The following is a 24,641-nucleotide window of genomic DNA, read 5'->3' as shown; positions in this document are numbered from 1 at the left end:
GAGGCAGCTGATCCATGTTTTGCTCTTACATTGATGTTTCTCTCTCTCCTTCTCCCTTCCTCTCTCTCTGAAAATCAGTAAAAAATTCTTTAAAAAAAAGTGTGAGAGCGTGATGGCTCCTTTCTCTCCTGCAGGTGTCCCTGGATTGGGCTAAGGTGGGAAGGGTTTTGTTTACCTTTCATAGCTGCCTGGCCTAACAGCTCCAGGCCTTGCTATAGCAGCTCCCCTGCACAGCCTCTGTTCTCTGGCATCCCTAGGAAGTTCAGCCATCCCATTGGTCTCCTGACACCCTGTCCCGCCCTGTCCCCACATGGCTAAGAAAGCTGTAGGGTAGTGCTAGCTAGTTCTCCAGAGAGCTCTGCACAAAAAAAGTGCTCAATATGGGAAGTATTGCCATCTTAATATCAAGTCTTTCAATCCATGAAACAATTTAGTTTTGACATCTAATTAGTTCTGACAACGAGGATGGGTCAGACTATTATAGTTAATCAGACAAACTGAATTGCCAAATGTTTATTTCATTTTGAACTATGGGTGTAATGTACAGTTTTACTTTTGTCAAAGTAGGAGAAAAGTAGAAAGATTTGCATAAATTGGTAAAGCCTACCGGTAATCATAGACAGATTTCATTAGGAAAAACTTACATTTTGCATTATATACTTTTCAAAGATGTCCCCATTTATGGAATCTTAATATAACTTGTGATTTGAACATCTCTGAATTTATCTTATAGAACAGGAAATTTATGGGGTGTTTTTTTTGTGGAGTCTCTTAAAAATCTTTTGAATAACAGAATTAAATTTACATTAATGCATAAGTCAACTGCTTCTGGACTTAAAAAACTGAGATCCATTTCTTCCCCACCTACAAACTTTGGTATTTTTACCAACAGGGTCAACAAACCATGGAACAAACTGTACTAATTGCTTCTATGTTTTGTTATATTGACAAATTTCAATTCTGATCTCTCTTCCTTAAATGTCAAGCAACTTGATATTGCCTTGTAACAATGACATTACTGTGGAGTGTTTAAGTCAACAGCATATAACACTTGTTGCCAGTGGTGACATTAATATTACAGGAGTAGAGTGACAGCAGACTGTTGTGTGGTAATGACCCCTGCAATAGATTGAGTTCCCTTGGCAGTATCAAGGGTTTGTCATGGTGGTGGTCATGATGTTGCAACCCATTATCTCGCTGAGAATTGATGGCTTCAGCTATGGTAGCTGGCCATAATATTGAATACTTGAGCCACCTGAAAACTTAAAACAATGATTTGTCTAAGGCTTTTACATCAAGGGTTCCCCAAGAAAATCCACTACCTCTATGTACATATTTTAGGGATTTGTGTTTTATCTCTTTGTATAGTTTTTCTGATTTCTCTTTACAAATGTTGGTGACATTCTACCTATTACCCATTTATCTATCCATCTATATCTCATCATGTTCTACAGTCTCCCTTCCTCCCTCCTTCCCCCTTTCTTTCCTTTACTCCCTCCCTCTCTACCTCCCTTCCTTTCTTCCATTCATTCTTTCATTTACTAATGCCATGATTTTTATTAAATAGCCACTAAGTGCCAGACACTGTCTCAGGCACTGAGAACAAGCAATAAACACACTGGGTCTCTACTGACTTGGAGTTTAACTTCCAGTGAGGGAAGAAAGAAAATAAGATTGTTTTGGATGGTTTTAAGTACTCTAAGACAACAAAGTAGGGTACTGTGATAGACTGTGGGGTGGGACTACATTAGATACAGTGATCAGGGAAGGCTTCTCTGAGGAGGTGGCAAGTGAGCTGAAATCTGAATGATGAAAAAGAACCAGCCTTGTGGAGGTATAGGGGCAGAGCCTTACAGGCAGGGGAAGCAGTAAGGGCAAAATATTTGAAGCAGTTTAAAATACACAATGGAACAAAAATACAAAAAGATAAAAGTAGAAATGAGAGGGAAAATGGAAGAGCGAGAACAGGAGAAAGTTGTAATGCCTGTATGCAGGTCATAGAATTCGACAAAGTTATTAAAGTTGAGCTGCAATTTGGTTCCTTTCTTCCTGGAAACCAAGGTGAAAAGGGAAATGTGATGAATTTCATGGTTTGCTTTTTTTCTTAAGGAAAGGAGGTGTCAGTGTTTCAAAAGGAAAAAGATTTTTTTTCTGGCACTCAGGATTGCAATACATTTCTTGCATGGATTTTCCTGTAAGGGACATAGAGTGATTATATCAGTCACCAAATTTATGGTACTTTGTTATGACAGCCATATAAAATCAATATAGTTAAATTCATTTTGGTTGCAATAACAGTAACTCGGTCACTTGAACTAGCTTAAGCAAGCGAGGGCACTTTATTATAAAGATTTGAAATCTTTATAATGCATGGAATTCAAAGACAGGAATGCAGCTCATTTCAGGAAATATTATGATCAGGGATGGCAAGCTGTCAGAACTCTGTCTCTTCTCTCCTCTTTGTTGGTCCTTCCTGTTCTTTTCACATTTCTCCTGCAGATTGGCTTTCTGCATTTCTACAGGCCACCTGGTAGGCAAACATGTTTGTGGACAGCTCCTGACTGTCTATGCTGCAGTGTTCTATGAAAATACGTTAGCTACCTAAAGAAAAATGGAAATCTCTCAGTCTTAATTCCAGATTCCTGGGAGAGGGATATGATCGCCTTGGCTTGAGTCAGATACCTACTATTGGAGCAATCCACTATAGCCAGGTGGCCTAGTTAACCTATCTGAGGAACCAGGGCTAGTTTCCAGAAAAAGACACCTGACTATACTATTGTTTTTTAAAGGCAACTTATAATTCATCTAGGGGTCAAAAAACCATTTAAAAGGTGGAAGCCAGTATTAAAAAGAGATAAGTATTAGCATGCATAGCATGTGGGATGGGTAAATATTTCATAAAACTTGTTTCAGTTATTAAATGTATAGGTACATGTGTACTGGGTCATAATGTAAAACATATTTCTTTTGGTGGATTATGGTCCAAAAGTTTGAAAAATCCTGGGCTGGGCAATCTGGTAGGATTCTACTACAGAGATATAATAAGCATCATTCTTAATCCCTTTAGTAAATATAGAATTTTGTTTTTTTAAACAATCTCTTATATGTGTTAAGGGTAAACATATGGCATAAGTGTAAAGCATGACAGGCATTTTACAAGGGTGAAGGCAAAGTGGTACAAACACAGCTTTTTGACAGTCTGGCTTAATTCAGAATAAAACGTAGACCAGTGGTTTCCAACCTGGCTTTGTACGAAACTCGCTTGAAAACCATTTAAAAATGGTTTAATGGAATCTATTTAATTAGAATTTCTGGAAGTGTAACCTGTGAACCTGCATTTCAACGCAAAAGAAAGCAAGACAAACAGAACTCCCCAGATGCCTCTGATATGCAGCCAGGCTTAGGACTCATTGACCCAGACACTGTATATAGATGAGGGGTCATCTGTGTGCCTTTCAAACAATTCTCCATAACTGCAGTTTCTCTCAACCAGGCTTTCGATGGGCATTAAGAAGTGGACAGTTCAAAGTTGTTTCTTGGTAAGGATCTGGAATGTAAGGCTTCACTCTCAGCTGCTGATTAAAGGCAGATCCATACACCTCACCGGTGAATGAGCAGATGGTAGAGTTTATCTCCTTATGTTGGACATAGCAGCACCAACACTTATGCTTGGATGGGGGCAGGATTGGGCGAAGAGGCACAGAAAATTCTTGTAGGCTATTCCAGACCCTTGTTCTGGACAATAGTTATGTATTTCTCCAGAAAAAAAAAAATCTGGCCAAGACTCCTAAGTTCTACAGTATGGGACATGATGGGGATTACTTGTGCTTGGAAAATTTGCAAACGTTTGAAGTTGCCAGTTGCTCACCATGGCCATTTTGAGTTTTCAGATGAACCTGACAGGATGAACCAGTTGCCAGCTGTACCCGTCTCCAAGCAATAAAATGAATAGACCTGCTGTACCAACTTACTGGCTATCAGTCAAATTTTAGAGGACATCTGTTTTCAATAATTAGGCTGGTATTAGGAGAGCTGAATTCCTCCCTCCCAGCTCGACAGCAGAGCCCACATCCACCGAAGTAATTCCCAGTGACGGTCAAGACATGCACTGGGCCGCAGGGGGCCGCGCGTTCCGCGCTTCCACGGAGGCTTGTGGCTCGAGTGTACTTCTGGGAATTGCCATTTGGTCCGTCAGGAGCCTTCTCAGCCCCTCGGGAGGGGCACAAACACCCACCCTCCTAGGGCTCCCCTCCACACTCACATCTGGTTCATTTCCCCGTCTTTTCAGGCTGGTTCTGAACCCACTGTCGCGCAAGGTCCCCCTGGGTGGACGGCCAGGCCTCGGGCTCTGGGGGAACCCTATGGGCTCGGCCATCACCTCAGTCCTGCGGTATCGCCGCGAGGAAGTTTTCCTGTCGTGCAACATGGCTGCCTCTCCGCCCCGAGCCAGGACGGGCAGGCGCAGCCCTCGGAGGAGCCGCCGTCGGGTCGGGGCGCGCGCTCCGGGGCGCGGCGGCGGGAGGGGCGTCGCGGCGGCCGGCGCGCCGTGTCCTCGCGCGGCCCCCGTCCGTCCCCCTGCGGCTGTTCGGCCGCCCGCCCGAAAGTTTCCCCAGGTGCGGCATTCGGCCCGGGCTCGGCCGCCGCCAGCGCCCAGCGTGCGCGCCCGTCGGAGCCCCGCTCAGTCGCCGGGCGTGGGAGCGGCCACCGGCCCCGCCGCGCAGGGCGGGCTCCGCGGGACCGGGAGGGCGGCCCCGGCTGCAGCTGGACGCGGCCGTTGCTATAGCAACGCGCGGGCAAACGGGCCGCTGGCGGCCCCAGCCGCGGAGGGAGGCGGCCCAGGCCCGCGGTCCCCTCCTGGCGTCTGCTGGGGCCGAGCCGTTGAGACCCCACTGCCCCCGGGTCCGGGTCCCGGTCCGGTGTTTGGGGTGGCCCCTGGCTGCCTTGGTTCATCTCCACCTCTCACCGCCACCCCGTCTTGGGACCTGAACCTTTTTGAAAGTGTAAAGTGAACTTACGATGGGGTAAGTGGGATTTGGAAAAAGTAACCCGTCCTGAAAATTCTGAAATTGCTATTTTCCGCCCCCTTCCTTTCTATCTTTTTGAATTTAGAGCTTGAGACGTAGTAGGGCCTCATAACATGGTAGCTCTTTCTTCCAGCACTGAATAGGGCCCTCGCCCACAGTGGCTGCACATACCAAGGCGCAGGCTGGCGTAAGACCAGCCCTTGCTGGCTAGTGGACAGGTAACTTAAGCGCTCTACCTCAGTTTCCTCATCTGTAAACGCAGATAATTTCTCACAGAATTGTGGGCTTGAAGGAGACCTCCGGTGAAACTCTTTTGTGAACAGTGAATGTAAAACACTTGCAAGTTAGTTGTAAGGGGTATTTGCAGCAAAAGTGGTTTGAGACTCCTGTTCTCACATCACCAGCTAAGGAGGACCTGCTTTTTTGTCTAACTACCAAACAGCTCCAGTATTCAACCAGGAATTTGGGTGGTCATGCATTGGAGGAGGGCTCTGAGAATGGAAAGAAACAAATTTTGAACCTAAACTTTCTTTCCTTGGTTTAGACACTCTTCCAAGTCCATGCTTCAAATTACAAGCGGTATGTAGATGTCTCACACATTTAAATTTCTGGCTCATGTAAATCTCTCCTGTTCCTATCTCAATGAATCATACCATCATCCATCTATCAGGGATGGGGAACCTTTTTTCTGCCAAGGACCATTCGGATATTTATAACATCACTCAAGGGCCATACAGAATTATCAACTTAAAAATTAGCCTGCTATATTTGGTCAAACATTTAATTAACTCACCCCTAATGTGATGGCTGGAACTGCTTCTCTTTGGTGAGGCCTTGGCAGGGCCAGACCAAATGATTTCGCAGGCCTGCGGGCTGGACGGTCCCCATCCCTGGGTAAGCCAGAAGTCTTGAACTCATCCTTGACACCTGCCACTCTCTCTACTTCCATATCCAAATCATTGTCACAGTCTGTTCACTTTATCTTCAAACCAATCTCAAGTTCACCCACTTATTTCTTTCACCTGCCACTATGACCCTGGACCAGCGATTTTCAACAGGTGTGCCGCAAGAATTTTTAAAACATGCAATACCTGACTAGTCAGGGGCGCTGACCACTTTTCCCTTAGACTGTCAAATAAAATGATAAAATGACAACAGCCAGCACAGCAATAGGTGTCCCATGTGAATGACTCAAAATTATACCTATTTTTTTTGGTCAGATCAGCAAAAAAGATAATATATCTTTTGGTTTACTGCAGAATTTTAGTAATTAGTTTTTGTGTGCCATGAGATGAAAAAGGTTGAAAATCACTGCTCTAGAACAGTGAATGACCCTTTGTGCTATGGAAGGGTTCGCTCTTACTGTATCATTTTTATATATATATTGGCTCCATAATCACCCACATTGTGATGAATCATAATTTATTTGCAATTTACTCATTGTTGAATATTTGTATTTCACGTACAAAAATGTTGTAATGTCTTCATACATAAATCTTGTGACTGGATTTTTGATTGCTGAAGATCATTTTCTAAAAATGAAATTACAAAACCACAATGAGGTTTCACCTCACACCTGCCAGAATGGCTACTATCAATAAATCAGCAAACAATAAGTGTTGGCGAGGATGTAGAGAAAGGGAGCCCTCCTGCACTGCTGATGAGAATGCTGACTGGTGCAGCCACTGTGGAAAACACTATGGAGTTTTCTCAAGACATTAAAAATAGAACTGCCTTTTGACCCAGCGATCCCACTTCTGGGAATATATCCTAAGAATCCTGAAACACTTATCAGAAAGAATATATGCACCTCTATGTTCACAGCAGCGCAGTTTACAATAACTAAGATCTGGAAACAGCCCAAGTGCCCATCAGGAGATGAGTGGATAAAAAAGCTGTGGGACATTTACACCATGGACTACTACGCAGCTGTAAAGAAGAAGGATCTTGTACCCTTTGAGACAACGTGGATGGACCTGGAGAATATTACGCTAAGTGAAATAAGCCAGGCAGAGAAAGACAAATGTCACATGATCTCACTTATATGTGGAATCTAATGAACAAAATAAACTAACATGGACGCATGAAACAGACTGACAGATTGAAGTGGGGAGGGGGGACAGGAAGAGATTAACCAAAGAATTTATATGCATACAGACATAGCCCAAGGACACAGACAATAGTGAGGTGAAGGCCTGGAGTGGGATGGGAGCTCGGTGGAAGGGGAAGAGGGGGGGAAATGGGGGACATCTGTAATATTCTCAACAATAAAAAGAAGAAAGAAAAGTTAGAGAATTCCTGGGGAAGAACCTAAAAGAAGAGGTTTTAGATGAAATTGTCTATAACATTTCATTTGATGTAATGAAAAAGAACCCCATGACCAACTACATAGATGACAGTAAAATGCAAAAAAAAAAAAAAAAAGTTTCCACTTTTTTCCACAAAAGGGACAGTAGAAAGAGCACTGATGTTGGAACCAAGTGACGGAAAACCTGGCTTGACTGCTGTAACAAGTTTTCACTTCAGTTTGCTCCTGTGCACAATGAGGGTATCTCAACCTAACTGACAGATTGTCATGAGGCTTCTATGAGCTTGTAATTGTGAAATGATTAAATAAATAAGATATTGTTATTTAGTGACTGATTAAAAAATGAAATTACAGGGTCTAAGGGCAGGCTCATTGTGCATGCTCTTGAAACATATTGCCACCTTCAGAAAGAGTATACTAGCCTACCATCCCACCGTCAGTTTTATGACACCTTTATTAGCATTATTATTTAAAAAAATCTTTTTTAATATCACAGATAAAAATAGTACCTCCTTAATTTAACTCGTATCTTTCATTCTTTCATCATTAATGTGTTTCAGCATAAAAAAACCTTGTCGTTAGCTATTAGATATATCTGTTCTTTGAATTACCTGCATAAACTCTATGATGGCTTTTATATTGGAGTTTCAGTTTTTTCTTATCAATTGTTTGATTTCTGTCTTTCCCAGCCCAGACAGGAGCCAGTATGCTGGGCTTTGGCTGGAATTAGTTGAATAAGGTATCCCTGGAGCCTGGGGCAAGTTGTTACTTGCCTGCAGGCTACAGAACAATGTAGAAAGTGTTTCAGAATCTGGGTCTTGGGGAAAATCTGAAATCAAGACCGGGCTGATGGCCTATGTATCTGAAATCTTCAGTCTAACAGGACTTGGAAGAAAGGGGGCATCCAGGTAGGAGTCAAAGGACCATGGTAGGAGAGGCAAGAGTGATCCTGAAACCTGGGAGAAAGAAGCTGTAATCCTGTTTTTGTAGGAACCTTGCAGTGTTTTTTTTTAATATGGTCAAGGAGGGGAACACTGGGGGCACTGACCTGGCACAAATCACAAACACTGATTTGTGTGAACTCTTGACAGAGTAAGGATATTAACTCTTGCTTATCATGGGGCATTTCCCCAGAGTTGCCTTTTCACTTAATTTATGATGGCTTTTGAGTTATAGAATTTAAAACAATTTTATGTTGTCTACCTATTAATCTTTTTCTTTTTGATTCATTGCTTTTATGCTTAGAAAGTCCTTTTCATACACAGACCAAATAACTATGTTTTCTTTTAAAATGTTATTTTGTGATGTCAGTAAATTAAGGAAGAGTTAATGAGAGTGAGAATTGAGTACTGTGATTTACAATAAAAAACCCTAAAGATGGTGATTCGGAGGGTGATATGTAGGTCATCTTCATGTCTCCTTGAAGACTGAAGAAGGAAAGAGCTTATGCTGCTGTCAGGGAGATCGAGGAGGACTTCTGATGCTGTTACACACTGTGATTTGTAGAATCTTACCTGAAAGAGGAGATGTGATCTGTGAAGATACTTTCTATGTCTTTTATCCATTTGATGATCCCATATAGTATTTCAAGCACCACGGTTGTTAGATACCGAGAAATAATTGCCCTGATTTTAAAAGAGGCTTAAGAAAAGAAAAATGTAATGTAAAATTAATTGCTCACCTTCTTGGCATTGGTAAATTAATATGCTTTAAGAATTTCCCTTTCTGCTGAACTCCAAGGTGAACTATGTTTTGCTTGGATCTGTCTTAGGGTTCTAGAATGTGGAAAGTGGACAGCTTATTGTTAAACTAACTGTATTAATATATCTTTTCTTAGTTCCTTGGCTGAAATAAAACATAGGGTGCATGAGAAACTAATCACCTCACAAATTCCTGCAGTTTCATCAACCTGAAGTTGTTTTATTTCAGTAAGGTTTATAAGGTGAGTGGCACTAACTTTTATAATCAACCAGAATATCCTTTCTATAATTAGTCCATTATAATGGACTGATTGTCTTTCTTAATAACCATTGACTTGTCAGTTTGGATATCTGAGCATATGGTACTACATTAGGAATAAAGCAAGAAAAAGCTTCCCTCTGATGAAGATGATTTAGAAACACTATTGCCATTTGCCTTATTTTTTATCTAATTATTTAGCAAATATTAACCATTATAAACATTCTTTCAACAAATACTTATTGGGTGTCTGCAATGTTCTAGGCATAGTTGCAGAACCCTGTGTTATGTTTTCACTTTTATATGGTACGTGTACAAAGTTTGCTTGTCATTCAGTATCCTTAACATGAGCTGCATTTATTTGGAAAAACTAGTCATTTGGACCCACACACTCATTTAGGGAATCTAAGAAAAACCTTATGGAAAATGTTCATCCAGCCTGTAAGGTTGAGGTGCTGGCAATTGGAAGTTCTACTCTGTTCCTTTGTTGCTGTCATGGTGAAGTGCTCATCTGCAGTGAGAGCTGGCCAGGAGAGAATCCGCTTATGACTTACCAGATTCAGGGCATCTAAGGCTCAGGGTCTTGTACTTGAATTCTTTCAAGTCTGTTTGCCGTTAGCAGATCTGATGTAGAGGCTCTTATATCTGCTCTAGGGAGCTCAGCTTCCCACCAGCCGAGATATTGGGAAGAAAGCAAATACTTATCTTTGGGTGTTTTTCATGGAAATCAAATTAGTTTTTCCAATCTTTTCTATGTTGGTATTCAGTTTATGGCAATGAAATTAAATTGATGTCATATTTATTACTATGAAAGTGAGCACCAATGTCCAGTAGTGATTTTCAAGTTAACTGTTTTTCTGTTATATTTCTTTGATGGGACATGTGTTATAATGTGTACACTTAGCTCCTTCTTATAGTTGCACCTCACTTTTTAGATTGTGATATAATTAACATATAAAATTCACCCTTTTAAAGTATGTAATTAAGTTTTTAGTATATCACAAGATTTTGCAACAATCACCACTATCTAATTCAAGAATGTTTCATCACCCCTGTTATGCAGAGGATTGAGGTCCAAGAAGGCTTCAGCATATTGTTTGCCAATTCCAAAGAAGTAACCCGGAGGACTGTCTGAAAAAGACATGAGTTTATTAGGATTTACGTGCACCCTGGGGGAGGGGGGTAAGGCTGGGTGGGGGTTGTGGGGGAAGGTAGAAGGTTTGGGGGAGGGCTGCCTGCTGGTGAAGTCTTTGCAACACAGGCTTTCACAGTACAGGATTAAATAGAGTAAAGAAAACAAAGTAAACAGGGCTTGCAGGGTGGACATGCTTGCACTCAAGCTGTGTGAGATCAAAGCATAAGCTGTTTACAATCCGGGCTCACATCCGAGAACAGTTTTTTTTGCCATTCCTTGACCAAGGAGCTGGCCAGTCTCCCAAGGTCCCATAGCAGACTTACAGATGGCCTTCATTATATTCCTCTGGGGGGGGGGGGGAGCTTGGGAAGGGGCCCATGTTTTCACATACCACACAACCCTCAGAAGGAAGCCCCACATCCATTAGCAGTCACTTCTGGTTCTTCCCTCACCCAGCCCCTGGCCAGCACTAATCTACTTTTTCTATGGAATTTCCTATTTTGGACATTTCACATAAATGGAATCATACAATGTGGGGCCTTTTGCATTTGGCTTTTTTCACTTAGCATGATGTTTTGAAGAATCACTTCTGTTTTAGTATGTATCAGTACTTCATTCCTTTTTATGACTGAATAAAATTCCATTGTATGGATGAACCACATTTTGTTTATCCATTCATCAGTAGATGACCATTTGGGTTGTTTCCTTTTTTTGGCTATTATGAATAACACTGCTATGAATATTTGCATACAAGTTTTTGTGTGAGCATATGTTTTCACTTCTCTTGAATATCTACCTAGGAGTGGAATTGCTGGTCACATAGTAACTCTATGTTAACTTTTTGAAGACTGCTGAACTGTTTTCCAGAGTGGCTGCACCATTTTACATTCCCACCAGCAATGTATGAGGATTCCCATTTCTCCACATCATCAACACCTGTTGATTGTCCTTTTGATTGTAGCCATCCTAGTAGATCGGAAGTGTTACCTCAGTATAGCTTTGATTTGCATTTCCCTGATTAGTAATGATGTGGAACACCTTTTCATGTTTATTGGCCATCCGTATATCTTCTTTGGAGAAATAGTTAAGTCTTTTATTCTTTTTATATTTGAATTTTTTTAATTGTTGAGTTGTAAGAGTCCTTTATATATTCTGGATGCTAGACCCTTATCAGATATATGATTTGCAGGTATTTTTTCTCATTCTGTAGATTGTCTTTTTACCTTCTTGGCAGTGTCCTTTGAGGAACAAAAGTTTTTAATTTTATGAAATTCAGTATATCTATTTTTTTCTTTGGTTTCTTGGCTTTAGATGTCATATCTAAAATAACTATTGCCCAATTCAAGGTCATGAAGATTTACCTATATGTTTTCTTCTTAGAGTTTTATAGTTTTAATTCTTCCATTTAGGTCTTTGATCCATTTTGACTTAATTTTTGCATATGTGTGAGGTAGGTGTCCAAATTCATTCCTTTTGATGCTGATATACAGTTGTCCCAGCACCATTTGTTATACACCCCATATTATTTGTTTGAGTCAACTTGTGAATCATGTTTTGGGGGAGCAAAATTTGGCTGATTCCTTGTCACTTTAATTAGATGGCACTATCTTACACAAAGGGCATTCTAGGCAAAGGAATAGCTGTATTGCTATCTAGGACTTTATCTCCAAATTTTTTTTTTTTTTTGGTCATTCAAATTTTCTTTAAAAATTTTTTCTTTTTCTTTTTCCCCCCCTCACAGACACAGTTTATTTATTATTATTATTTAAAATGTATAATCAATATATATATATTTCCATTTATCCCCCATATACCCTCTTCCATCTCTACCCATCCCCTTCCTCCAAAATTTTTTTTTCAATTGCAGTTTACATTCAATATTATTCTGTATTAGTTTCAGGTGTACAGCATAGTGGTTAGACAATCATATACTTAACCAAGTATTCCCCTGATATTTCCAGTTCCCACCTGGCACTGTACTTAATTATTACAGTATTACTGACCATATTCTCTATGCTATTTTATATCCCTGGGACTGTTTTGTGACTACCAACTTGTACTTCTTAATCATTCACCTTTTTCACCCAGCTGCCCAAATTCCCCTCCACTCTGGCAACCATCAGTCTGTTCTCTGTATCTATGAGTCTGTTTCTATTTTGTTTGTTCATTTATTTTGTTCTTTAGATTCCATATATAAGTGAAATCATATATTTGTCTTTTTCTGACTGACTTATTTCACTTAGCATAATACACTGTAGGTCCATCCATGCTGTCGCAAATGGTAAGGTTTCATTCTTTTTTATGGCTGAATAATATTCCATTGTATATATGCACCACAGCTTTTTTATCTGCTCATCTTAGCTCCAGATTTCTCTGCAGGCTTATAACTTGGTGAGTTGGCTTTTAAGGGATATAAGCTTTAGGGCTGCTGCCTCCTTTAATCTAACCTGAGGTCTCTAAATGAGCCCATTGCCATCTAGGAGTGGCTGCCTCCTTGCCATCTTTTCTCTGAATAATAACCTGATTTCCACTTGACCTTCTGGGGAATGGGAAGACCAAAGGAGAAGTGCTTCATCCCCAGCAAAAGAGGCCCTAAAATTTTCCTCCCAGCCTCATTGGAGGAATAGGAAGAGTCATGTGAACCTTTTCACAAAGAAAAGGGGTGACCCTCAGGGGAGGACAGAACTGTTCACCTCTTTGTACCTTCCATCGAAAGCTCTTCTCTCTTGATCATGAACCTAATTGAGCCTTGGCTGGTATCAGAACTGTAATCTTTGGCATGGAAGGATAGGGAAGGGGGCCTTGTGCTCCTCCCAGAGGTTCAAGTATGCAGTGAGGAGAAAGCTTAGGATTGGGGACAATCTCACCTGAGTTCAAATTTTGGCTCTGTGTCTCTATCTTTGTTTTTTTTTTTGTTTTTTTAAATTTATAAAATGGGGCTTGTAGTCCCAAGTTTCCAGAGTGATTATGAAAAAAAAAAATCCTATGTAAAGTGTCTAACAAATTTGCTGCTCCCCCCCCCTCCCCCCAGTAAATGCTAGTTTCCCTCATCTGTTCTCCAAATTTTCTGGGAAGTTTGTGTTAATTAGTACAAATACAGTTTTTAAAAATCTCCATAGAATCTTAGAGCTGGAGGGGCCCTTCATGATCATAACACTATGCTGAAGCTATCAAGCTCTTTTCCTTGTTAACTTGGTTAGTCAGTTCGTTTTTATCGATCACTTACTGTGTTTCAGACACTGTTCTCTGTATGTCTGCCATTAGTCAGTGGGGGAGAGCTGGGCAGACAGACATGACACAGGCCTGGCACATTGTCTCTTCACTCATCCTCACTTCCCTCCTTTGATTCATCCACTTACTAAATTACGAGCCAGACTGTGCTGGTTCTTGAAATACAAAGATAGAGCTTTTGAGAGCTCAAGTCTCTTGTGAGGGAAGCAAAACCCCCAAACTCTAATATCCTGTGGGAGGTGCTATAAGAGACTCTTAGATTGGTGCTGCGGGAGTTGGAGGAGAGCACTCCTGAGTCTGGGGAAGTCAGGGAAAGGTGAGCAAGAGGGGAGAGGAATCTGGGGCAGAGTGAACAGCAGGCCCAGAGGCCTGGTGGCGAGAAAGAGTGAAGGTCTTTAAGAAAGTCGGTATCTAGGGGAATGATCGGAGACAGTGACTAGACAGGAGAGCAGTGCTTGGCTTACCGAGAAAGAGCCTGCTGTGCTGGGCTGAGTTTTGAGGTCAGTTTTTTTTGGAGAAGACAGAAGCACAGTTTGTAGTTAAGAATGAACATCTATCTGGGCTTTATTTTCCTCATTCGAAGCCCAGCTTTAAACAGTCCTTTTCTTTGTCATTAGCATTTCTCCAAGCATCTGCTAGCTGGGCTTTCGCCTTCCCGATCCTCTTCATACAGCACCCGCCCCGTGGGTATCATCCTAGGTTACCTCCTATCTACTCGAAGGTGGTAGCCCGTGGAGAGCTCCCTGTGTGGCTTTATGCTTTCTCTGGAAGGGCCTATCTCCTGTTTGCCCCAGGATTTACTAGGTAGCAGGAAAGACCAACCCATCAAGCTGGCTGAGATCAAGTGGAGAGAGAGCTCTTGGAGAAGGGTGAGGTCTGTGGGAAGGCCCCTGAACTAGAGATGCTGCCCTCTGGTACTTCTGATGTTGCCTAGTTAGTGCCTCTCCTCTGACCTCCCATTGTCACTCGCTGCTGGCCTCTGCTGCAGGGCAGTGTCTCTCAGGTTTCCCTTGCTTTGCCTTACTCAGAGTAACAGGGGTGGAGGAGTGGCTCAGAAGCTCAGAAGCCTGTTGGTGGCATCTCATCACTTATTCCCTCTAGACATAGTCTAAAGTGTCCCTTCAGATGTGAAAGAATACGTCTCAATTTCTGGAGGTCATTTATGTAGGACGTGGTTCTGAGATCCTCCCTACATTCTAAATCATTAAAGAACTGGCCTTTGACAGAAGGTTGGCTAGGGGTGGGAAGGGAGAAGAGGAGGGCATGATGGCTGTTTTCAAAGATTTGAACAGTTGTTCAAGTATAGGAGATAAGGTGCCAGATTTTGGCTTGGAATTCTGGCCCAACCTCTTACAAGCTTTGTGGGGTTTTTTGTTTGTTTGTTCTCCATCTAAATTCCTTTAAGCCTAAAATAATTCTGTGATTTAATAAATGTAGCAGGTAGTGACTCTACTGATTAGATCTGGTTTCTTGAGGCAGATTGAGTTTTAGCATTTTGAGCGCAGCCACTAGTGAATTGGAATTATAATAGCTGTATTTATTATACTCAGAATTGAGTGAGTTATTAATAAGCCATTTCTTAGCCCCATATTATCTCTATTTTTCAGGCTAATTTTTTCAATAGGATTTCCTTAATTGTATCAAATATTTCATTCCTAGAATGCTTAACATGTCTGATTGGTATAATCTCCAGGGAAACTAAACAGTCTTAATTACATCTAATATTTTGATTTCATTTGTTTCTTTAGATGAGATTAGAAGGAATTTTTTAATAAAAGGCTATGACTACTTTCTATATACCTATGCTTATTTCAAATTTAGAAAGTTTTAGTCATATTACATTTGCATTACCAGTAGCTCAGATAATTTAAGTTGTGGACTATTATAGGGCATTGAACTTTTTTCAGAACAAAGAGCTTGATGATTCTGTTTTTCACTACCCTCCCCACATTGCTCTCATTGCTATGTTTGGATAGCAGTGATTGATATTTTCTGTTCATTTGGCTGTTTCCATATTATGTGCCAAGTCTTGCTCCCTAGGCAGCAGAAGGTTCTTCAGTTTGACTCTTCCCAAATATTTGTTTCCTAGTGAATAAATGTTGATAAAACTTGTAGGGTACAACTTTTTGTTCTAGATGCCATTTTTCAATACAGGCATGGGCAAATTGGATTTCACCCAGAGGAGAGTGAACAGCCCACAGTGGTGAAGGGTCTTTCAATGATAGGAAGAACAGCTGAGGGGATTGGAGATGTAGAAAAGATGGCTAGCCTCTAGGAAACATGACCAAGGGACACATGCTTGTTGCCTTCTTATCTAGAAGACTGAGACCTGTCAAGGAGAAACTAGGTATATCTGTAAAAAGGACAGACTTGGTATGACGTGTAGGGAGATTTATAGGGAAATAATTTTGGCTCAGTATGAGGAGAAACAGTATGTCATTGGTGTCCAATGGAATGAGCTTTTGGGGGTAAGTAAACAATGGGCTCCCTGTCATTGGAAAACCTGACAGTGCCCATGTCAGCGTACATGAGATCGCCTGTGAAAGAGTGTCCTTTGGTATTCTTTTCAGTTTCTGGATTCTGTGGTTCCCTCCCATTCCCGACGCTGTAATATCGTTACTTCTCCATTCTAGGTTTTGCTCTAGTGATTTATGTGATTGATTTTACATTCCTGAACATACTGTAGCACAGAAGATGTCATGAGATGTGGTAGATAAAAACTTCCTGACATTACATTTTTTGGGGGTGGGTAATTCACAAAGTGGATATATACCACATGCACATATATACTTACACACCTACATCTTTTTTGTCTAATTGAACTTTATTTTACTTTCATAGTTTTGTCCCCTGTTCCTACTGTTACAAAATATATGCATTAGAGACTTGAGTCTTTATAAGAAAATCTTTTTTTTTTAACATTTATTTATTGAATTGATTTTTCAAAGTACAGCTCTGTTAAGTCTTCAAAATAGAGACAACAAAGAGCCGTTGTGGGAATAGAAATTAAAAACTGGTGGTTTTATTGTGAGCTTATTTGAGAAAGGTCTATAAATAAAATATTATGGACATTCAATTAGAGTCTTATATATTTAAGAATAGGAAGTGAGAGCACTATAATCATTTTGGAAAATTGTGTTTTCAGACTCGTTTACTAATTGGATTGTCAAGTACAGTATTAGTGGTTTCAAATGGTGTCACAATTCATTGCAGTTCTGACCTGGGGTAATAGATGTAGAGGTAAAATGAAATCCATCTTCCTTAAGAACTACTGGTTTTATTAAATGATTAAATCTGATTTTAAAATAAAACATTTAGTGCAAACCATTAAGAGTTCAAAAGATACTTATAGGTCCCATGAAAGAAGATTTAGTGCATTTAGCTTTCAAACAGCTTGCTCGTTGTGGATGAAATGCCTTTAAATTGATGCAAGTTTTCATACCAATAAATTAATAATACTGTAGAGGAGAAGTTAGGTATCTTCTTTTTGGAATGGGCTCATCCTCCAGGGACAGATGGTTCTCTTTCAGAACAGACTTTCTTCTGAAGAGGTAAGGCTTTAGAGAAGCCTTTTCTGGGATGAGCCTAACCTCAGTGTGGGTGCTAATCAAGCTTTGATTTGGTATTGTAAAAAAGAATTCATGAGGCTGGGAGAATTTCCCTGGTGAGAAAGGTACAAGTTTTAGAATTCTTTAAACCTTTTCATTTAAAGAGCGTAAAGCATATGTAATTGTGCCCGATTACATCTCTCTTCAATGAACTTGAGCACAGCCCAGGCCACTGGTATTAGAGATTTGGGGAATGTCCCTTTAAGTTCATTAGGGGGAGGGCAAATCCTTGGCAGCCTTGGAGAATGAACAGATCTTCTGACTCTGCTGAAAACAAGTCTTCCATAGAGTCATCTTCTCACTGCAGCCTGAATACTGTGCAATGTAAATAGTGATATTTCATTTTGAAATAATTAATGATTTTTCAACTATTTGCATATCTGATACAAATACTAAACAAATACATTTATCGCTTTATCTCTAAACATTTTAGTCATGTTGCTAAGTAAAAATGTGACAATGAATGTCTCTTGAGAATATCCAACATTTTTCTTCTTTTCTCTCCTTGATCATGAAACATCCTCATGTATCTTTCTCAAAATATTATTAGTAATATTGCCCATGGACATCCATTGTTGAAGTATTTTGAATCACTGTGGCTTCTTAGATAACTAGCTGGAGCATGGAACAGCTTTTTTTTTCTCTCTCTCTTTTCATTTCTGTCCGCCTACCCTGACTTTTAATTGCCTCTGTGCTACATAGGATATATAAAGAACTCTACATGGAGCTCCTCACTTTATGGGCTTATTTGTACAGTGCCAATAGAATGAGACTGAATAGTCATTTTTTCTATTAATTTGTATTTTTAAAAGTTTACTAAATCATCTGAATGTTAATTTTCAGCAATTTAACTTCTTTCGGGCTTCTTCTTTTCCATCTGTGGGAGTTCTCTGCCACTCCAACTGCTTGCTACCTTTTGACTTATTTGTATAAGCAGATTGCTCTTTTCCTTCTTTCTCTCCTTTTCACAAACAACTGAATACCTACTACTCTGTGCACTGTGATAGCCCTAAAGATTCAATGAGGAATTAATGACACCACCTCTGTCTTCATGAGGGCCTGGTGGCAGAGAGGTCCATAAATAGTATGTTAGAGAATGATAAAAGTCACCTCAGAGCTATGCGTAAAGTGCTGCAAAGTATGGAGGGTGGAGAAACCTTGTTTCTAGGGGTGGGAAAATAAGAGAATTGAAAATTGAGGTAGAGGTGAGATTGACTATTATTACGTTTTCTGTACTTGTCCACGTTGTTTAGTCTGCATGAATTGCAGGCATTGATTTTGCAGTGCAGTGGCATGGAATTTATAGTTGGCCAGGAGGTTTAAAGCATGTATTTTATATCTTTAAAACATCTCCTATGATAGATTTTTTTTGGTTTCTAGAGGCTTAGCAGGAGATATATTGTTGCTCATGATTTCTTGCCTCTGGATTACTGGAAAATGCTTCTACCTATTCTTCAGAGAAGCCCATTTTGCCATTTCCCAAGGATTCTGACCTGGTCACTGGACTGTCATAATGATTAGATTCTGTGTCATATTGAGTGCATTCCTAAGGCTTTCAACTTCTGTACTTATTAGTATTTTATTTACTTGATTTACTTTAGTTTAAAAAGTCCTTACATTTAATGTTGTTTGTGAAGCTCTATTTGTGATATTAAGTCATTTACATTTAATAGATATTTAATAAAGCATCTGCCACGTGGCAGGCATTTTGGTGAGCACTGGGATAAAAGAAAGATGTGATTTGTACCCTCACAGAGTTTACAGTCTACAGGGGAGCACAGTCAGGTAAAAAGGTGGTTGAGAAAGGTGCTATGATAGGGGAAGCACATAGTACTTTTTGACTTGTAGGAAGGGAACCTAATCCAGACTTGGGAGCCAGAAGATGGGTTTTTGGATGAAGCAGCACCTAAATTAAGACTGAAGGTGAGGTACAAATTATTCCGGTACAAGGTAGAGGGATGGGGCATGGTGTTTCAAGCAGAGGAAATAACAGATGCTGAAGTCTGAACCTGTGAGACATAGGAACGGAAAAGAATTTAAAGAACTGAAAAAAATGATGGCAGGAGCCGAGCATATGGGTGGCATGGGGATGAGGCCAGCCACCATATCGTGCGTATCACATTGTCCCTGCAAGCCACGTGGAATCCGGATTTTAACTCAAGGTGCTAGGGAGTGATTGAAGGGCTGTAAGTAAGGGAGTAGCATAAGTAGACGTTCATTTTAGAAAAATCATTTTGGCTGCAGTTTGGAGAATGTACAGAGAGGGCTGGAGATAAAGAGATCAGTTAAGTGGAGGCTGGCATAGTAATCCAGGTAAGAGAGATTGGAGTTGTAGTATAGGGAAGTGGCCATAGGCAAACATGACTAAAACTTGAAGTGTACTGGAGGCTCAGATGAATTAAACATTGGACTATGTTTTGATTTTCTGTCTTGATGAAAACTTCTGGATTTTACACTGTTGTAGAACAAATGTCCTATGATATTAAAATTATGTTTGTTATAAATAGTAGTGAATATTATAAAGTGTACCAGATATTATTCTAAGCACTTACATTATACTAATTCATTTATACTTTACAACAATCCTATGGGGGAGCTGCTAGTATTATCTCAGATGGACAGATGAGAAAACTGAAATATAAGTTAAGTAATATACCCAAGGTCAGATAGCGAGAAAGTGCCTAGGTTGGGATTTGAACATACCTGTTTGGTGCCAGGGTCAGTGCTCTTGATCACTGCTCCCTAATCCTGGAAGTTTGGGGGACTAGGCATGAACCCTCCTCTCCAGCTCTCTCTCTTCTATTCTGTATCCATTCTGAAGAGAAGCAGATTAATGCTAAAGGTGTTTAGAGGTAGAAGCAGCACTGTGGATTTAGGGAGAGGAAGGAGAGTAGGTTGACTTTTGGATTTATGGTTTGGCCACTTGGTGATCATGGGACCACTCCCTGTGTAATAGGGAGCCCTGGCAGCTGAGGAGTGGGTGGAAGTCCGGGCAGGTGTTGAAGGTGGACCAGCAAGGTGAGATCATTGTTACTGAGCAAGGTGAGATCATTGTTACCGAGCAAGGTGAGATCATTGTTACTGCTGTGAACATGTTGAATTTGAGGGGCCTATGGGTCATCCTTGCAGATATGCTCAGTATGGATCTATCTGCCACAATAGCTAGAATTCAGAGGGAGACCTGTGGCTGCCAGATCCAGGACGGCTTCTGTGAACCAGGTCTTGATTTACTCTGGTCAGAGCCTCCCAGGTGAGGGAAGAACTGTATTCTTGATGACTTCCTGGTAAGAATGGACACTTCCTGGTGAAGTGTGGGTGAAATGAGATCTGAATTACAGGCTTTTTTTTTTTTTTTGTAAAGCATGTTTCACTTTGGCACCTCCTCTTCTTTGGCTTTCATTTTATTATTTTTAAACCATTTAAATTCATATTCAATAGTTTTCTCTTCAATTAAAAATATTATCTACAAAAGAGAAATAAAAGTTATCTGCTCTATTTGCCTCATAGTTGTTGAAAAATTAGAATGTTCCTTAATGGACTTTCTATTGCTGGGATTTTAATCCCAGGAATTAAACTAGTGGTTGAAAATACTTTGTAAATGAAGTAGGGGTACAAATATAAATTGGTGGCATTTGGTATTTAGTAGAGCTTATGTTGCTCTGTCTCTATAGTGGAAACATGCAGTGGCTCCTAATTGCCTTGCTTAGGAAATTTATTTTATTTATTTATACGTATTTTTGCCTTGCTTAGGAAATTTAAATCTGTAGCTAATTCTCTGTGGTCTGGGCCAATCTCTAATGCTTATAAAATGGTGGATAGAAGTAGTTGTATGTCATATTTTTTTGAAAGAGAAACTAGCAAAATTTGCCCACTGACAGTAAGAAGAAAGAGAAAAAGAGATTGGTGATGATGTGATTTCCAAGTCTACAGTGACATTTAAAAGGGAACATTAAAGCCCTGACCCATGTGCTCAGTGGTTAGGCTATGTACCTGGGCTGCAGGTTCGATCCCCACCCCCGTTCAGGGCGTGTGCGGGAGGCAACCAGTAGGCAACCAGCCAGTGTGCCTCTCGCATAGATGTTCCTCTCTCTCTCCCTTCCCTCCCCTCCCCTCCCCTCCCTCCCTCCCTCCCTCCCTCCCTCCCTCCCTCCCTCCCTCCCTCCCTCCCTCCCCTCTCTCTGAGAAGTGATGGAAAAAATATCCTCCAGTGAGGATTAACAACAACAAAACAACAAAATAAAAAAAGGAAACATTAAATAATAATACTTTCCAGGCGCTGTACTAAGTGATTTATATACTTGATTTGATTTAATTCTCACAGTAACCATTACTACCCCCATTTTATAGATGAAGGAGCTAGGGCTTGGAGAACTTGCCTGAGATCACCCACTGGTACATGGCAGAGCTGGGGCTTAAACCCAGGTCTTCCTACAGAGCCTTTGCATGTAACTATTCAATGTATTGTTTTACTTTAAAGTTTAATTATTTTTTGAATAGATAATAGTTATACTTGATACATAATTTAAAAATGGGAGGGTAGACAGGAAAGTTTTTCCTTTTGTTCCTGTCTTCTTGACACTCATTTCCTTACAATGAGCATCCTTGCAGAGATATTCTGTTTGTATGTGAGTGTATGTGAAAATTAAATATATAAAATATACATATATAATATGCATATAAGGAAAATTTCACATCTGTTGTACACAAATGGTAGTACACTATAGGCCTGCACCTTGATTTTTCACCCTATCAATGTCTAGGAGATTGTACCAGTTTTAAAAAAAGCATTTTCATTTTTAAATTGCTGTATCGATATGCCACTGTATATGCTAAACAAGAACCTAGGGGATCATTCTGAGTATGGTGAAATTCACCGTAGGAAGAGCTGTATTTTATTACTAATATGGAAGGCTTTTTTTTTATTCCAAGTACAGTTGCTCAATAAATCAACAGATATGTGAGTGCTTTTCCATCAGCAGGGCTCCACGTTAAGCACTGTAATCATATATATGTAAGGGTTTGTAGATTTCAAAAATGAGAAGAGAGAGGGTTATGGCATAGTTGACTGACCCGGAGTGAGAGATGTCTGCATCTAAGCAGATATTTACTCAGCAGAGTGAAACTTCATTCCTGAGGCGATGGCACTGCGCAGAGCGGCTTCCCTGGAGGGCACTGATGCATTTGGCTGTAGTGGGATTACCCTACGATGCTTGCTCAGAAAACGTTGCCACATAACAATGGCTCTGATGGCCCTGCTGCCATCCAGTGTATCCAGAAAATGGGCCAAAGGAAAATTTTAAGATCTGTATGCGAAATGAAGAAAACCAGAGTAAGCTGGTATGTAAAGAACGGCGGGGCGGTAGGTGGAGGGGAGAGCGGACGTACCCGTCCACCCGCAGCTTCGCGCAGTCGGGCGTCAATCGAATGTGGGCCTAAGTGATATAGAGTCACGCAGTAAGGTTTATTTTTCTGTGTTGTTGAGTGGACAATTACTACTTTCAGGAGTGGTTCTAGATATTTTAAAATTAACATGAGGAGGATAGAAAAATAATATAAGCCCAGATAAACAAGCTTAAGGAGTGTGACATGGCAGATTCAAGGACCATCTCTAAGATTCCTCTGTTTAGCACATTGCATAAATAATAAATAATAAATGAAGTTTGTGAAAAGTCCTGTGGGCTTTTGAAATTTGAGTCAAAACCGACTTTGATTTGCTCTCCTAATATTTAGTTTGTTAATTATGTGTTCTCGGAATACCTGTGTTGGTTTTTCTTTCTGGCTATTTTCTGTTTTTTAGGTATCAGCTCTAAAATCTGTAGTTAATGAACCAGAGAGTGCAGAGTGAAGTCACTGTGATTAACAAAAAATTTAAAATCTCTTACTCAAAAATATAACCTCCTAGTTTATCTGTATTGTACTTGGAACATAATTATTGCATGTAAAAGAGTAATCCTGTTGTCCTGGCTGGCGTGGCTCAGCGTGGTTAGAGCGTCAGCCTGGGGGTTTGTTCCTGTCAAGGGTGTGTGCCTGGGTTGCAGTGATCCCTGGCCCTGGTCGGGTGAGTGTGGCCTGTGAGAGGCAACCAATCGATGTTTCTCTCTCTCCCTCTTTCTTCCTCTCTCTCCCTCTCTCTCCCTCCCTCCCTCCCTTCCACTCTCTCTAAAAATAAATGGAAAAAAATACCCTTGGGTGAGGCTTAACAACAACCACAATAAAAAAGAATAATACTATCATATTTGGTAGTTGTATCATATTAGCTATTATAGTACTCTGTTAATTCTGTAGTAGATATATTTTGGGGCTCCTGTCCTGTATTTTTTTCTGAATGAATCCTCCTGTCCCACAACTTCTGTTTTGACACGTCTGAGTTCCTGCCATTGCCATTGCCACTGCCCTCCCTTGCAACCTAATGAGGACAGCACTAGCTAATTGATACATAGGCTTTCCAGTGGTTTATGACCCATGTTGCCTGGCTTATAAAGGTGAAATGACCAGATGTTCTCATCTGTATGGCATTTGGCTGTCAGTGTCCAAGGACTCCTAGTTCCCACAGTCCTTCTCAGTTTGCTGATACTGCTCTGAGGCTGCGTCTGCAGCTGTCTTTAACGTGTGGTTCAGCTGGACCTGGAGTGACCGTGTCCTTTTTTTGTCTGACCTTGTCTGTCTGCATCTTCACTTCTCACTTGTCCTATACATTCTCTTTGCCAAAAAAGAAAGAAACAAAATCGGAACGCATTTTTAGGATGTGATCATACATATAGCTTATTACTGTTTCATTTTTTTATGGGTTGTATTATTCTTATGGAATGCTTACATTCACATTTAGTCTGCTATCACAAATTAATCCATTTATAAAAGCACTATTAAACCAGCTGTCGTTACAAAGTCACCATGTATCTGAATCAGGCATTAGTTTTAAAATATTCTAGTGATAATACTTCAATTTCTGATGACGTTCATCCGGTTATTTGGAGATAAAATGAAAAGCAACAAGAGTTTGGGGTTCACTTTGGTACTTTGGGAATTTTTGCCAGAGTAAGAAGTTCTAGAATCTGTTGGGTTGTGACAGTTTAGATGTAGCTTCTTGCATTAAGCTTCAGCATCCCTGGGTGCTAGTTCACAGGTATCCTGATTCTCATTTTACAGCTCAGAAGACTGAGGTGCAGAAGTTAAATAGCCTGCCCAGGAACTCTGGCTTTAATAATACAGTGGGAGTGGGATCTGTGTGTTACTCCACTCACTGGATCACACTCCTCTGAGTCTCTCTAAGTAATTTCAGATAATGACGAGTCCATTCTTCGTTCTTGGGCATTTATTGTTAATCAAGGAGTGGGAATGGATCCTAGTGATTTGTATAAAAATAGTAGGTTATTTAT

At 40.5% G+C, this 24,641-nt stretch overlaps 1 protein-coding gene across 7 annotated transcripts in view; it reads left to right on the top strand.

Annotated features, from left to right (window-relative positions):
- Positions 1 to 4,779: 4,779 nt before the first annotated feature.
- STK33 (serine/threonine kinase 33) overlaps positions 4,780 to 24,641 on the top strand; it is a 137,665-nt gene continuing 117,803 nt past the window's right edge. For 2 of the 7 annotated variants that reach the window (XM_081154233.1, XM_081154227.1), the window contains exon 1: positions 4,780 to 5,021. Coding sequence is in view for 1 of the 7 variants with exons in the window: in XM_081154232.1 (XP_081010358.1) it covers positions 5,017 to 5,021 (5 nt within the window). In the remaining 6 variants the exon portion in view is untranslated. Of the gene's footprint in view, positions 5,022 to 8,116; positions 8,241 to 9,169; positions 9,275 to 24,641 lie in introns of those variants that run through there. The other 5 variants (XM_081154228.1, XM_081154229.1, XM_081154230.1 and 2 more) reach the window with 5 other exon arrangements.

This window comes from Miniopterus schreibersii, assembly GCF_964146895.1.
Source record: "Miniopterus schreibersii genome assembly, chromosome: 12".
Taxonomy (NCBI): Eukaryota; Metazoa; Chordata; class Mammalia; order Chiroptera; family Miniopteridae; genus Miniopterus; species Miniopterus schreibersii.
This window is presented reverse-complemented; position numbering and strand designations above follow the sequence as displayed.